Here is a 16970-nt window from a genome sequence, read left to right as displayed (position 1 = left end):
TCCTGACTCATTTTTGGCCAAAAATAGTCACGGGAAAGCAACGCCAGCGTTCTTTCCCTTCCCGGATGTCCCGCCCACTTGGCGTCATGCACCTCGTGCATTAACTCATATCGAAGCATACCAGCGGGAATGTATAGCCTACTGCCCTTGGCATAGACTAAACCATTCTCCACCCAGAATCGCCTCGTGATTCCGGCTTCGATCTTTTCCTTGAGTTTCTCATAAGGCTTATCGCCTACAACGGAAGCCTTCACTTTCTCCGTGAAGTCAGCTTCTACCGTTGTCAAAGCGGTGACCAACTCATGGCACCTACGGCTAAGAGCATCGGGGACCGCATTATGCCGACCGGGCTTATGCTCCCAGTCAAAGTCGTATTCTCCCAAAAACTCTTGCAATCTGGCTTGTTTTGGGGAAAGTTTCGGTTGCGTCTTGAAGTAGGTGTTAGCGACATTATCCGTCCTAACAACAAACTTTGGCCCGAGAAGATACACTCTCCATACCCTAAGACAATGCACCACAGTGAGCATTTCTTTTTCATGGGTGGTGTATCTTTGTTCGGCACCCTTGAGCTTACGGCTCTCAAACGCAACGGGGTGTCCTTCTTGGATTAAGACCCCACCAATTGCACGGTCCGAGGCATCAGTGTGCACCTCAAAAGGCTTATCGAAGACGGGCAATTTCAAGACAGGTTCGCTAGCGATTGCCTGCTTGATGTCCCTAAACGCTGCATCGCACTCATCCGTCCAAACCCACCCTTGCTCTTTCTTGAGCAAGTCAGTCAGCGGAGCGACCTTCTTAGCATAGCCAACAATGAACTTACGGTAGTAGTTCGCTAGGCCTAAGAATGATCTTAAGTCGGGCACGTTTTTGAGGGGCAACCAGTCATGGATGGCCTTTACTTTACGTTCATCCATCCTGACTTGCCCTTAGCGATCTTATGTCTAAGAACATGATTCCTTTTGGCAATTCACACTTTTCCCTTTTTGACAAAGAGTTTATATTCTCTAAGTCGACGGAACACCAATTGCAAATGGTTAAGATGCTCATTAAGAGTTTTGCTATAAATCACAATGTCATCAAGATACACAACAACAAACTGATCTAGAAATTCATAAAGAACATCATTCATGAGGTTACAAAAGGTAGCCGGAGCATTAGTAAGCCCAAACGGCATAAATAGAAACTCAAATGAACCATAACGAGTAACACACGTCGTCTTGGCTTCATCCCCTTTTGCAATCCTCACTTGCCAGTATCCTGAGCGCAAATCCAACTTGGTGAACCAAGTAGCTTGTGCCAACCGATCGAACAAGTCATCCGCCTTGGAATCGGTACTTGTTCTTGATCGTCACCTTATTCAGCGCCCTGTAATCAATACACATTCGTAAAGATCCGTCAGATTTCCTCTGAAATAAAACGGGGGCACCAAAGGGAGCTTTAGAGGGTTGTATGAAACCTGCTTTAAGAAGGTCGTTCAACTGAGCCCTCAATTATGCAAGCTCTCCCGGACTCATCCGGTAAGGAGCACTAGCCGGGGCCTTTGCGCCTGGCTCTAGATCAATCTTGTGATCAATAGCGCGCCTTGGTGGTAGAATTTCGGAAGTTCTGGTGGCATCACGTCCTTGAACTCCGCAAGGACTCCAGCAACTTCGTCAGGCACCTCGACATAATTGTCCGGGGTGACTTCCACCAGCGCGGCGAGGAATGTAGGCTCGCCCTTGGCGACCTTGTTCCTCACCTGCAAGGCGGAACAGAACTCTATGTTCTTTCCAAGGTCGTGAGCAACATGATTCTTGGAGGAAGGAACAGCAACGCCCTTGACGAAGCAAGGGTTTCCTTCATCCCCAATCAATATCCCACCCAAGTGGGGCATCACCGAAACCTTTGCCTTGCGAATGAACTCATTCCCCAGGATGAGTTCGAAATCATCAAGTGTGACAGCCAGCAAGTCACACTTTCCTTCCCAATTGCCTACTTGCATATCGGCACCGCGCACACTCCCCTTAGCCACAAGGGCCTCAGAGTTCACGGCTTTCATCCGATTAGCACAGCTAGTCAATGGAAGGTTAAACTTTTGAGCCGTCTCAGCGCTCACAAAGTTATGGGTGGCTCCTGTGTCAATCATTGCCTTGATGGAGTGCCCATTGACGCGAACACCCACATATAGGAGGCCCCCATATGGATCGGAGGATGTTGCTCTAGCGGCATTCAACAAGCGCAACGGATTGACGCGGATTGGAGTTTCATCCTCCAAATCCTCCACAGGCTCCTCGGCCATCAAGGCCCCCAATTTTCCTTTCTTGGGACAGTTTCGGGCGTAGTGCGGTCCGCCGCACTCATAACACCCACCACCATCTCCTGGTTTAGCACCTGCATCACTGTTAGACGAAACAGCTTTATCTTTACCCTTGAACTTTTTGTTCTTACCTTGGTTCTTACCCTTGTCTTTGCCTTTTCCGGAGTTTTCCCAATGCTTACGCTTGCTATTCGATCCCGAAGAGGCAGCGACGTTGGTAGTACCTGGCTTAAAATCAACAAGAGCGTGAGCAGCGGCAAAGGCCGCAGATAAAGTCTTAATGTTTTGTCTGCGCAATTCAGTTTGCGCCCAAGTCTTTAAACCAGAAATGAAATTGAACAGCTTATCTTCCTCCGACATGTTCTTGATGTCCAGCATCAATGAACTAAATTCCTTCACGTATTCGCGAACGGAACCAGATTGTTGAAGTCCCTTCAATGATTCGCGAGCGTGCCACGAGGCATTGTTAGGAAGGAATTGGACTTTGATTTCCCTCTTCATCTCATCCCAATCCACGATAGGATCCCTTCCAGCCACCGCATCAAGTTCCACACGAGACCGCCACCACAGCTTGGCGTCTCCCGATAGATACATAGCCGCAACTGAGACCTTGTCACGATCACTGACGTGAGCAACCTTAAAGTATTGCTCAATGTCCCACAAGAAATTTTCGAGATCCTTGGCACTTCGATCTCCCGAGAAAGCCTTCGGGTCTGGGATCTTGAGTTTGAAAGTTTCACCTCTCCTCTTCCGGAGTCTCTCAATTTCCCTTCGAAGATCTTCCACTTCATTGCGAGGGGGAGGAGGGGGAGGAGGAGGTGGAGGCGGAGGAGGTCCATCCCTCCGATCTTCAGCAATGGCATCAATTTTGCCCAGCATAACAGTTTGCATTTGACGAGTAGCCTCCAACGACTTCTCAATTAATTCCATACGATCTTTCATCATAGGGAATTCGGCGTTCATTTCTCCCATGCGACGCTTCACGTGTTTCCAGTTTGGCGTCCTCGGAGAATTTTCTCCTTCACCACCCGGAGACCTTGGGGGTGTCCTTGGCGGAGAGCGGTCAGCTCCAACATGACTCGCTTCGGCAGCATCCCTACTCTGAGCCGTGTTCTTCGCAATAGCAGCAGCGGCCTCAACCGCTTTACTTGCCTTACTCTTAGCCATTCCAGTTGGCTTTTATTTTTCCGGCAGGTCGGACCAAATTGTCACGGAATTTTTTTCGAACTACCCCTTTTACGCAACTAGAGGTTCCCGTGATGGCGTCTAGACTCCGTCTAGACCAGCCCACACACACACTTATAATATTTATTTCGAATAACGCAAGTAAGATTAAACACACACAAAGCACACACAAAGCACACACAACGCACACAACGAGACTTTTATTACTTTAGAGATTTCTCGCATACAAGGCTATCATGCCCAACTCGAATGCCCTCAATGGCTACAACATGTTCTCTATTTATAATACAATAGAGTGGCTACAGCCCAACCACGTAAGCAAGTAACTACCCACTAACAAGGATAACTACCCACTTACTTTGTAACTTCCCCTTAAATCTAGGAGATCATGGGCAGCAATGGTGGTTACTAAATAACCACCCACTACTTCAAGTAACTTCCCATAACCGCCATTCTAGTAACTTCCAGGCGGTTACATGATTCCACTACGTGGCAATCATGTAACCGCTTCGTGGGGGAACTCGTCTCGTTGCTTTACTGGGTCGTCCAAGAGCTGCCAACCGTCGCACCACCTCACCGGACCCGTCAGCACCCCTTCCGGGCTTGCTAGCCTGGGGCATGCTACCTTCCGAGGCCTTCGAATAAGCCGGTAACAGTAATCCACTATCAAAATGACAAAGTTGCGACGCGAATTGAGACCTGTCATAATTTCGTTTCTCAAAACCTTGCTTCCCACATGTGAGCAATAAATCATACGAATTATGTAATTTCTGATTTCCTTTTTTCTTTCCTATAAATGCTAATTAAGCCAAAGTTGCGCAAAGTGGGCAGAGAGCTCTGTAGGGCGGGTGTATTACTTGCCTTCTTTTCTCCCCCAGTAAATGCTAATCAAGCAAGTCACGGAATATGGCGAGAGAGCTCTGTAGGGCAATATGTGCCTACATTTTAGCTCAAGTGATCATGCTAAATAGTAATACCCCTAAAATAAAACCCTTCGGAGTTCAACGAAGGATGTCCAACGTTCAGATATGTCAGCTATCGTTTGTGAGGAGGAAACAGACATGCTACAAGGAACTAACTGCCATGTATCCGCAAAATAGCAAAGGGTAATCTTTTGTGCAGATTTTTCGACAGCAGGTTGCTTCCGCGAGAAAAGTGATATTCCTCTTAGTTTATTTATTGTAAATCCTAAACAATATAATACAAGCACCCTACACATTACAGCCTTACAGGTATGGAGTGATCAGCACAGAGGAAAAGAAGTATAAATTAAAAAAGGACCACGATACAGATATAAGAAAAAAAACATAGACTCTGCTCTACAAGGTGAAAACTAGCTAATGTTGCATTCTCTAGGGTCCTCATCGATGGCAGCATCTCTATCAGAAAACCTTAATACATAAGCCTCTCCTTCACTATCATCTTCATCACTGTCACTATTGCCTCTCCTGGGCCGCCTTTCGACAAAAGCCAGTGTTTGTCGTCTCTGTAGCCGTAATACATGCATTATAACATCAGGGGTGAGGGTCACCCGTGAATGATCCTCTCTTCCTTGCCTGTTGGACTCCATAATCTGCACCAAAACACAGAAGCATACTTCATAAAGACAGTAATCTGCAACCCAGATTCCAGTATAATGAAAAAGATAATCTTATCAAAACTCGGAGAGTCAGTAGAGGACAGAGGAGAGGATATAACATACCTCATCTACATCAGCAGGTAGGGGGCGAACTTTCTTTGACACCGGAGACCAGATTTTAGCACTCTTTTCTATACCACAAGTGGCTAGGACAGGCATGGATGGATGTTGCTCAAGCTGATTTACTATGTGTCTATCTCCAACCATCAAACGTACAAGTTTGGTGTCTTTTTTGTCCCAAATGAAGATATGGCCACAATCCGATCCACTGATAACATATTCATCATTGGAACCAAAAAAATTGACACCTTTAACAGTTTGTGAATTTCTATGCCCACAATAAACTTGGGGATCATAAAGTTTCTCCAGCTCTTCAGCTGAAGTAGACCTTGGATTCGTGCCCATTCCCATGTTCTTCTGAAACAAGTAAATGAGCTCATCGTTGTATGAAACAAGTAGTTCACTTGCATGAGAGTAAGCTAACCCAGTGATGTGAGCATTGCCACTCTCCTTGAGATGATGAGGACAGAAGGTATTTACTGGTTGATCCAAATTACTGGATGCATCCCAATGACATTTTCTCATGTCATATACACGCACATATTCATCAGAGCCCCCCACAGCAAGATAATTAGGGTTTCTTGGATCAGTCACAATTGCGTTCAATCTGACACTACTAGTAAAATCCGACCTGCCACCTTCTGCAAAGGAGCAACAAGAGAAGAGCTTTGTAGAAGAATTGCTTCGCAGATCAAACTGCAGTTTGGAGGAAAAAGAGATTCATAATATAACAAAGTACTGAGATGATTAAGAATTAAAGACTTCTAGTAGCATTTTGGACATACATGTTGAACAAAGCCATCCTCGCCACAGCTGTAAAATATGTAAGGACTTCCAGGCTCCACAGCAAGCTTGAAGACAGCTCCTCTATGCTTCCCTAACCTCTTTGTATCAACACTACCATCCTCCAAGACTTGACCAACCCTCACCTGAAAGATACAAAAAAATGAAAAAGACACTGGTAACGTCAAGGGCAGTTTAGGGCAAAAAGGTAAGATGCGGTGACAAGAACTAGGACTCAAGAAGTTGATTTTACTTTATCTTTGATGAGGCCTTTATTACGTGTACCCCCAATTAATGTCAAATCAAAGAAAATATAGAAATGTTCACATCAGGTGGAATGTAGTAGCACCACATGAATAAACACAATAAGCATTACCTTCAAAAGACTTTCAAAATCTATTATAAAAATGACGATTTTTTCACCAAGTATGCCTGAGTTTTAAATAATTCACCATATACCCCCCACTTTTCAAAATTTACCGTAAACTCCTCAATACATAAGTAAGCATGCCATTAATGACTAACTTAATTAAACTCTCAAATAATCTAATTAACCCTAATTAATGTTTTTTGAAATTTTTCACTATATTCTCTCTCCTCCTTTCCTTCTCTTCCCTTCTAATTCCTCCATGACAACATTGCCCACCAGCCTAACCACCACCATGTCCACCAACACCGCCCCTATGCCTCTGCAAATGTCGCTGGAAATCCGTCACCAACACCACAACCTTACTCTCTCGCTCCATTACCCGTCGACTATATTCCTCCCTCTCGTCCTCTTTTTCCCTCAAAATTCAAATTGCGAGGTTCTCTCTCCACTCTCTTGCTTCCCTCCATAAAACTCACATAAATAGTGGAATTCTCAAATCGGAAGAGTTTGAGGGAAGAAAGCCATGTGAGAAGAGCAATTGCTGGAGTAAATGAAAGTCTTGAAGTTTCCGCCATTAAAGACAATGGTATGGAGAAAAGAGAATGCGAGATTAGGATTCAGAAGGGGATAGATGGTTCTCCATCTTCTTCTGTTGTTGGTGGAAGTTGCAGGGTGTGATTGTGAGCACTATTGAAGAAGAAAGAGAGTGCGAGCGAGAAAGAGGAAGAAGGAAGGTTTTGAAGGGGCTGGTTTGCCACAAAGGTGGCCTGCAAGGGGGCGCTGGTGGCCAAAGAGTGGAAGTCGCTAGGTGGTGGTGCAAAGTAGATGGCCGAGAAAAAGGAAGAGAGGCTTTTGGGAGGCTGGTGAGGTGGTTATAGTGGAAGTGATGGAGGTGGTGGTAAATTTAGTGGATGAAGATGAGGTTAATGGTGGGTGAAGTAACTTTTGGTCTAACAGAGGACTAACGGATGGTTGACAGCAAGGGTAATTGGATGTATCATAAAACTAAGGGGTATTTGGTGAAATTTGAAAAGGGTATATGATGAATTTGTTGAAAACTCGAGGGAACCTGGTAAATTTCTGTAATAATAAGGGCTCATCGAATTTCATCTTAAGCAAAGTTTTGCTTTTCAAGTCTCAAGTTCAATACTTAGATAACAAGACAAAATCTAAAATAACAGAGTGTTGGTTGACCCTAGCAGCAAAAGTGTGACTTATTGGGGTGCACTTGGGTGGGTGTTTATTTTTCCGAGTGAAAGCAGCGAGATTGACGGTCTGGGTGGGGACAAGGGAACAGGAAGTTGTTTTACATAGGCCTGTCTTCTCTTTCTTCTGGAGTGAAAATCGGACCACATTAGGGGATGCAATTAATACTTCCCTCTTAATATAAAGACTTAAGAGTTAAGACACACGTAAAAGATACACATTCAAGATTATCTCACAAATTCAGGATGTGAACGAGTTTTAATGAAAGTATGAAAAGTTGAAAGTTTCTTGCTCCATCTAATTGGATGAATCCCCTCAAAAAAAAAAAAAAATCTAATTGGATGAATGATTTGCTTCCTATTGATGTAATAACAATATTTATTGGTAAGTTTGGAGCCAAACCAACTTGATTGACCAATAGTCAGTGTTTGATTTGCAACTCAAATGGAATTGAATAGATAAGAGGAAGTTGTTGGTTGTTAACGGGAATCAGATATCAATTTAATCTGAGATGCTCAGTAGGTAATTTCCTTAGGGTTTGATTTACAGCCTGAATTACATAAGAGAAATTTGTTGGTTGGTCATGTTTTCAAGGCAATTAAGCATCACTTTACAAGCAGTATTCAACTCGATAAGACACTTAACATGAATTTTATATTCACATCATCTTTAGCAAGTCTGTGATCGATCATGTCATCGTGGAAGTGCTTGTTAGTTCTTAGTTAGATTGCATTTATTTTGTTGGATCCCCCCAATTTAGATTTTTTGTGCATATTAGTTTAATTGAAAGATCATGACACAAAGAAGACAAATAATCCTATATACAAAAGGCAATACAAGAAATAAATTAGCAAATCAGGATAACCTTATTATCAATGGTTTGACCCTTTACTCTTACCATATGAACTAAGTAGGTGAAGAGATTGATTTTGTGAATTTAAAACTAACCAAGCAGTGTCCTAGCAATAGCATTACTCTATACTTGAGGGTGCATTTCATTGCTTATTCCAAGGTTTACTTATTGGGCGATTAACCATTTTTCTCGCACACCCCATATGTGGTGCCTTCCATTTCATAGAGTTGTTATAGCAACAAATACATTGTTTAGGATCATGTACAAGCAATTAAGCCATCTTATCCCAACATCATGCTTTCTCGTTGCCCTCTTTGCTTGGCTTTAAATTAACAACTAACACCCTAAACCGTTAAGTGTGCGAAAACACTACACAGCACAAAAGAAGATACTCTAATGATATTATAAGAAAATCAAATAACGAGTAGCTTCTCCAAGAGCCAGAATTACCTGTCCATCTGCTGCGGACGTGACAATAACCCTATCATCACTAAACGGCATTATCTTAGTCTGGAAAATATTCTCTAAGTGGCCAGATGGATATGCAAAGATTTTACGTTTTGATGCCCAATCCCAGACTATAACTTGTTTATCATCTGAACCTGACACCAAAACCTCGCCAGTCGAATTGAATTCCACAGTGTTGACACAGCCCTCATGACCAACTAACTTTGCATACAGGTCAAGTTGTTGGACAAGCCCCTGCATCAAAGTGCAACAGCAGTCAGACAAACAAGAAATCTTTTTTGGGCAACCAGCACCACGCGTAAAAATCTGCAGCACAGCCTTATTAGAATCTATTGATATAATATCCTTCTCCAAGTTTATGTCGCTATGTATAGTCCATATTAGTTAGTCCAAAGTCAGATTACTACCTAATAAGATACACACATTGCAAAACAACAAGCATTGGCTACAAAATTCCATGTTCCTTTTAAGCAAACTTTAGGCAAGCACAACACCAAAAACAAACATGAAATCCACTGGTAGCGGGATCTAGGCAGATTCATCTCTGCACAGCCTTAAATTCCCAAGTAGAAAATAACAGAGACGTTGTCTTCAAAATACTCGTTGAAAGGAAAAGCATTTCACTATGCTCATAGTAAAGAACAGTTCTAATTTCTCACACAACAAAATATTTTGACTCAAAGAATCATTTGAGTATTGGACCCGCATATTTTATGTGTCTAAATTCAAATCTGTAACACAGTTTCCTTTTACTCTTGCGTGCTCGCGTGGTGAGGTGGGAGGAAGGGAAGAGCACATAAGCTGCATGATGTGCTTCTCGCTCAAAAAAATTATACTTCCTCTGTCTTTTATTAGTTGCAGCACTTTGACTTGCATACAAATGATACTTCGAACTTGGAACAAGCATGAAAAAATTAACGATACTTCTTTATCTTTTGAGTTCTGCCGGATCGGTCACTCAAAAGCTTTGGTCTCTACCCAGATCCGATGAAAAAAATGGGATCACTTATTATGGACTCGTTGAGAATGATTCTTATCTAGTTCATGGCCTATTAAAAGTAGAAGGCATTGTGGTGGGATCCTCACGGATAGAAAAAGATTGCAGAATGATCGAATGACATTGTTTCTTCGGCTCCAACTAAGGAATCCCTTAGATATGATGCAAAATGGATCTTGTTCTATCCTTGATCATAGATTTCTCTATGAAAAATACGTGCCAACACATAAACTTGACCATTAATATCTTTAATTATCTATTAGTAAAAATATACATGGAAAGGATTCTCATATAATACAAAATTTACTTTGTAATGAAGTTTAGTATATGAAGCTATATCTAGGGCATAATCACGATATATGGGCCTAATGCTCAATTTGTCACAAAGGAACAACACAATCACAAGAACACCAAAGCCTTCATCCTAATACGTTGAGGTCCGCATGAGTCAAGATCTATCTCTAGCGTTGGATGATCATCTACGCAAATCCTCTGCGTCCATTTTCTTCTGTCTAGAGGTATATGCTCTAGCAAACCTAATTTTTTCGTATAAATCCTAGCGTCCAATTCGTCTTGGCATCTCCCTTTTTCTTCTAAAATGTGTAATATCCCAAATCTACCATATCGTAATCGGTGCGTCATCTAGGTTTCACATGCATAAAGCTCCACAACCGAAACATTTTTATCTTATACTCAGCAACCCTAACCCTCTTCCAGATTATATCACTTAAGGCGTTTCCGGACATCCAACTAACGTGCGCATCTATACTACCTTCTTCCTTCTAACTCATCCTTCATATATGTCTATCGCTCATACCCATACAGCAATGCTGGTGCAACAATTGTTATATAGAATTTTCCTCTCCATTTAAGCCACCCTATCCTATGGGTGACATCTTCGTCAGTACCGATTTAAGTATTGACCCAAGGTACTTAAATTACTTATTATTGGACAACATTTTTCCATGCGATGTCACCACATCTAAACCATTCGACTTGCTCACACATCCATTTGGATCTCTATGTGAGGAATAACATGAGCCACCTCATCTACGTCCTCCTGGAATTGATGTTTAAAAGTTCACTTAGCACTAGTTATATGCCCAATTTCTCGATTGTTTACGATCTATACTCTCATAATCTCATCATTGTTTAATATGCCTTAGATACAACGCTTACTAGCCTGTGATCTATAATAATAGCAAATACGTTTCTATTCTTATCTTGTATTGCATAACACAAATTATTCTTCCATGACACTTGTACACCAAGCCTTATAATAATAATACCAAATTCTCATTTGGCACCACAACGAGACAAAGGTGTAGCGAGTCACTTGATTGAACGACTTAGTAATAGTTGTATATTTATCACTACACTCAGCCTAGGCAGTACAATTAGTTGCTGAGTAAAGAACGCCCCATGGTCATATCACAATGGCTCATCCAAGATGTGACTAAGTTATATACTAGTTGCCACCTATTGACACCCTCTTTTATTCCAGTAAGTCGGTACTCACAAAGGCATATCAAATTCTTTTCAATGGGGAAAACTATATTTAGAATGATAAGTTTATGTTCAATTTTGGGAGGAAAGTACATGATTCTAGCAAGTAGCATATGATTTCTTTTCTAGTAAACTATAATATACAACCATAACAAAAATAGGAAGATTGATTTTCTCATACAAACTCTCCCAATTTTAGACAAAGCAAACAAGTTTAGCCAAGATTTGAGCTTCCTATCCTTGAGTTGCACCGGAACTACATCACACCTCTTAATACTTCATAGATTGAGTCAAATGAACATATAGCTTTCCTTTTCAGCATTTTTCTCACACACCTTGCATATATGACTCTCCATTGACGACTTATTTCTATTGTGCTGTTGTAAAGATGCAAGCTCTCAAATGGTAAGCCAAGTATCAGATATACAGCAAGGATTATTACATGCAGCCTAGCTGAACCTTTCTGCACACTAGACAGTAGATAGGCTTTATCTACTCAGGACTTGCATACCTAAGAATGCATTTTTTAACTTAAATTTTATTACTTTAAACTGATAGCACCAATAAGAGGCCTGTTCCTTCATCATCCACCCTATGCTCTCAAATGTGTTATCTAGACACCCATCTTCACGCTTAAGTGGAGCTATTTCAAACTAATAAACTATCTTCCCTTACAGAAGAGATTTTCTCTTCTCCTATCAAACTAGAAGGATAAATTATTTCAATCAAATTAACATGCCTCAAAATTGTGGTACTTCATTACATAAATGATTTTTGTTGAAGCCTAAATAGTTCTTCTGGAGGCCAAGCATTCACCGATCAAGTAAAGGACTGTTTCAAGTTGCAACTGACAGTGGCGTCACTCAGAAGGCAGGCCCTACACGGCTACACAACCTTATTAGGGGGTAACAAATCATAACTTTGCAGTCATAAAGGTGCAGATTTCCTCTGATAATGCTCCAACATTTCTTGAAGAAGCATGCTTTTGAGTATAAAAGACACGACACCCAAATTGTAGCATTCCCTCCAAAAAGCATGCATTAGGGTATCTAGGTGTTATCTTATCACCTCAAGTATTTTAACATTTTTCGAACAAGCAAGCTTTGGAGTAAGAAAAGCCATTACACCAAAAAGGATGTTCCAAGGTAGCAGTTGTAATATTCCCTCCAACAATGCTCTATCAGTTTATCAAAAAGCATGAGTTAGAGTACCCTATGTCACACATACCTCTTTATATCACCTCAAGTATCATCCATGGCACATAGATACTACTAGTATTCGACATCCATCCATCTCATATTAAAGTATAGGTTGGGAAATGCAACAATGATTTAGGACAAAGAGTAGTGACAAAAAAAAGAAGAATGGTTGGTCGGTTGGTGTTGGGCCCATATAGAGAAAAAGAAGAGATGCAAAACTTACTCCGAGTAAGAAAAACCTAATACTAAAAAAATGATAAATTTAAACTCTAAGATGGGACCTCTATTTTGGGTAGATATTTTCAATTTGTGAAGAATGCAGTATTTTTTATTTTTTCATTATTATAAAATTAATATTCAACATATTGAAAGCATAATAGGCATCAATTCGAGTGAGATATAGTAAACCAAAAACATAAAAAATTCTTCATTAAATGGACGAGAATGACTCCTAGATTCCGGAGAGGGCCCTCTTTACACTATAATCACATATTCAACTGCATATAAATTGATAAAGTTCAAGGGGAGAAACACAAAATAAGAGTGCATTTGGTTGGGTGTAAAACCTTTTTTGGAAAAGTGAATTTCCCATTTTCCTTTGTTTAGTTTGTAAAAGGTGGAAATTAGATTTCCAATTGGCGCAAACTAGTTTTCCCGAAAAGTGGAAAACACATTTTCCTCCAAGCAACATAAAACACATTTTTCTCCCTATTCTTACCCTTCCTCCCATTTATCCCCTTTTCCATTACGGCTTCATTTGGTTGGGTGTGAAAAATTTTCGGTGTAAAATGATTTTCATGGAAAACAATTTACAATGGAAAATACAATTCCAAAATTATTTATCCGTTGTTCGGTTCCATGTAATAAAAATGATGAAACGAAAGGAAAATGAAAGGGAAAGTACGGAGGTAGTGAGAGGGGTGTACAAAAGAGAGAAGGAAAAATTGAACGGAAAATGATTTTCCATCATTGGGAGAGCAATTTTACTACTAGGTAAAATGGTTTTACACTCCTTCACAAAGCAAACAATGTAAAATTGAAAATAGAGAAAAATAGTTTTCCAAAAAAATGTTTTACCCCCTATCAAACGAGCCTACATTCTTCCTTCTTTCCCTCAGCTACAATTTGGTTCCCCAAGGAAAATATCCTTTCAAGGAAAATCATTTTCCATCGAAAATGTTTACAATTCAACCAAACAGAACCTTAGATGCATACGTATTCCAAAACTTCCACAAAAACACATTTAAGCAAAGAAAAATGAAAATTTTCCAAATTTCTGCCGCTAAAATTTCCAAATTCCATCAATTGGACATACTAATTCATAATAATTTCCAGTAACCTTAATCAGCCACTTCATAACAATTTACCAAATGTTACAAAAGATACAACTATAGCAAAAGTACGGGAATTAATCAATATGATGTTACAAAAGATACAACTATAGTAAAATTATGGGATTTAATCAATATAAAAAGGGAAATTCTTTTTTTTTAAAATGCAACTTGAGCCACCAAAATTGTTGATTAAGTAACACTGAAGTATTATTCAAACAATTCAGATGATGATTAATCAACAATAAAAAAATTAAAAAAAATACCTGAGACGCAGAAAGACGACGAGAGAAACATCTAGGCTGAGTTAAACCCAGTTCTCTCCTGAAGCTGCTTGAAAACCAATCCCCATCACCCTTCTTCAAGCTTGACCACATTTTCTCTCTCCAGAATTTGGGTATTCACTATTCAGAGTTAAATTTAGTAACATCACAAACTGAAGTATGAATAAGATGAAGAGAAGTAATTAAAAGAATGTTCTTGAATTATAACTATTCTGCTTTTTTAAGAGAATTACTTCGGTCTTTCTAATCTTCTGTGAATAGTAAATTCTCAAGATAAATGAAAGATGGGGAAAGAATAAAGACATAGTACATTTGAAGTGGATTTGTTTGTCATGGTTTGATGCTACTTGCACACCGCTACACCACAGAAAGTGACATGATGAACTATTGAATTTTATGGGTGTTCTAGTGGTGGCAAACGGTCATGGGTGGGGTAATATTCGGGTCAACTTTGTGTTTGAGTTACATCTAAATCGGGTTCATTCAAGTTCAGGTCCGTCTTCGGTTTCATGACATTTCGGGTGGGTACATGTTTGAAGACTCGGTCATCGAGTCGATTTCGATAGTTCAAGTTGGTTTGGGTCGGGTCAATTCGGGTAAGATAGCCCTTAAAAGCATTGCGTTACTTCATATAACAATCATCTTCGATTCGAAAAATGCCGCGTTATTTTTTTTAAAAAAATGTATGTTTCCTTTCAGTAGCAAATAAATAAAAGTAGATGAACGAACTTTTTAGTTCTAGCAGACACAAGCAGACTTTTTTAAAGCTTTATGGGGGTTGATGAGCGGCAGCAAAGTGAGTTGGGTTCAAATTCGGTAGAGTTCGGGTCCTAATTTTCATGTCACTTCGAGTAAGGTAGCTTGGTGCGGGTTATCTTATGGTACGAGTCATATTGGGGTCTAGTTGGATTTAGGTCGACTATTTCGCATTTCATATCTATTTCGAGTGGTTACTTTCGGGTGAAAAATGGGTGGTCGTGTTTCGGGTTGGATAAACGGGCATGGGTTTTGATGCGTATCTCAATCGCATCTCATTTTGGTTATTTGGATCATTTTTGTTTTAAACTGACTTTTGTGTTTGATTTAGCTTGATTTGTAATTTGTTAAAGGAATAGCTTTGTTTCATAACTAATTGGCACTAATCACCATTTGTGAATTATAAGCTTAAACTCTTAGATTAGCTTAAAAGAGAAGACGTTCTCTTGGTTATTCTGGCGCAGCAAAATCATTTTGGTAATTGTGAACAATCTACAACGAATTTTCCAGAGATTCTTTTTTTGGTGGATTGCTAACAACTTGAAGTTTAATCCTACCAAATTTGGTTACATTTCATGAAGAAACGAAGTAACAGCAGCCTTTCCTTTGAGACGTTGTTTCACTATTTTTAACAAAGGAAGGAGGAGAAGCTAAGTAAGGAAGCAAGCAGCTGATACATATAGATTAAGCATTCAAGAGCATTCGAATAGGTAAGCAAGAACAAAGAAAGAGAACATAAAATGTTTGTATCAAACCGGTTCAATTAGATTGAACAACCACCACTTCCACTACCCAAATACCACCAATCAAAGACTAAGCTATAACAATAAGCTTCTAGCTTGAGTCTACTTTGTGATTCAATCACTAAATCAACGTTTAAGTGAAAGAAATTAGCAAAGATTTGATAAAGGTCTAAACTGACCCGGTAGAACACTTAGCACACAGCTGAGTATTTTGAGCATAAAACTCTCAATTTTCATTCAAATCATCTAATTCCAAAAGGAGTACAAAGCTAACTTATATGGCTACAACATGTCCAAAAATCAGCTCATTTGGACGACTTTAGCTATGCCAACTAGGCTAATAAAATACAAGAAACAAAAATTACAACCATTACAGCACACTTCTAATAATTAGCTTAGCTACCCTATTGGACGAGTGAAAACAGAAGAACTACCAATTGGACATTAAAATAAATATCTTAAAGTAAATATCCTCAAAAGCTCAATCCAATTGGAGAAGGAATGATCATTACCCAAAACAGAAGAAAAGAGGGCTGCTGGAACGTGTAAACTGGCAGCTTGCTTTCCTTGCCATGAAGTCTTCTATTCTCATTTGTTATGGCTTCTTTTGCCCATGTGAACTTCACATGGTCTTCTACACTTCCTTAAGTCTTCAATAAGCTGGGGTGGCATCCAAAAGGCAGCAAAAACATCTCCTAAAGCTTGCTTAGAAACCGGATTACAAGGAGCTAAACTAGCTTAACTCATAAACATGATTAGCTTAGCTTAAACATGTAATTAGGCTACTTAATCACTTACTAAACTTGATTACCAATACATAATGATGATTAAGGTGTCATTAGTATTAGTTAATCTTGCTTAAGTAGAGATTAACAAAAGATTAACCTAATTAAGATGCTTAAGTAGAGTTTTAGGACAAACCGAGCTAGTTAAGCTTGTTATCACCTTGATTAGGACAATTTAAGCCCTTAAAGACCTTAATAATCCTCAATATTAACCAAACCCAGAAATTAAACAAACTTATGATTAATTTCAAGATCAGGTCAAATGCATATGCTTCATTCTCCCCTTCTTGAAGTAAGATTCGTCCTCGAATCTTGTTCTCTTTTTCACCTGAAACATGAAATTTATTGTTAGTGCACTCCCCTTCTTGAATTCTTTCTTGGTTTTTCTTTTTTTCAGTCTTTTCTTTTATTGGTATAAGGTTTGCACTCAAATTGTTTTCATGTAGCTCACTATTTTCAGTGGATTTTGGTTTCAAAATGAATGGTTCAAGTGTAATGGATTGATGGTT

General features: G+C 39.8%; 1 protein-coding gene across 3 annotated transcripts; it reads right to left on the bottom strand.

Moving 5' to 3' along the window:
* Positions 1 to 4619: 4619 nt before the first annotated feature.
* Positions 4620 to 14542, bottom strand: LOC104903127 (uncharacterized). Of its 3 annotated transcripts, none has more exons than XM_048636546.2 (5): positions 14160 to 14542; positions 8843 to 9166; positions 5966 to 6109; positions 5184 to 5876; positions 4620 to 5054 (listed from the first exon to the last, which is right to left on the bottom strand). In XM_048636546.2, the coding sequence occupies exons 1-5, from the start codon at positions 14268 to 14270 to the stop codon at positions 4815 to 4817; spliced, it is 1512 nt and encodes a 503-aa protein (XP_048492503.1). In that variant the 5' UTR covers positions 14271 to 14542; the 3' UTR covers positions 4620 to 4814. The 3 variants fall into 3 exon arrangements, with proteins under 3 accessions (XP_048492503.1, XP_010689432.1, XP_057247886.1); XM_010691130.4 differs by having other exon boundaries at positions 8843 to 9094; positions 14160 to 14537; XM_057391903.1 differs by lacking the exon at positions 8843 to 9166 and having other exon boundaries at positions 14160 to 14541.
* Positions 14543 to 16970: the final 2428 nt, after the last annotated feature.

Source organism: Beta vulgaris, chromosome 9 (genome assembly GCF_026745355.1).
Source record: "Beta vulgaris subsp. vulgaris cultivar EL10 chromosome 9, EL10.2, whole genome shotgun sequence".
Taxonomy (NCBI): Eukaryota; Viridiplantae; Streptophyta; class Magnoliopsida; order Caryophyllales; family Amaranthaceae; genus Beta; species Beta vulgaris.
Note: the sequence above shows the minus strand (reverse complement) of the source record. Positions and strands in the feature narration are given on the sequence as shown.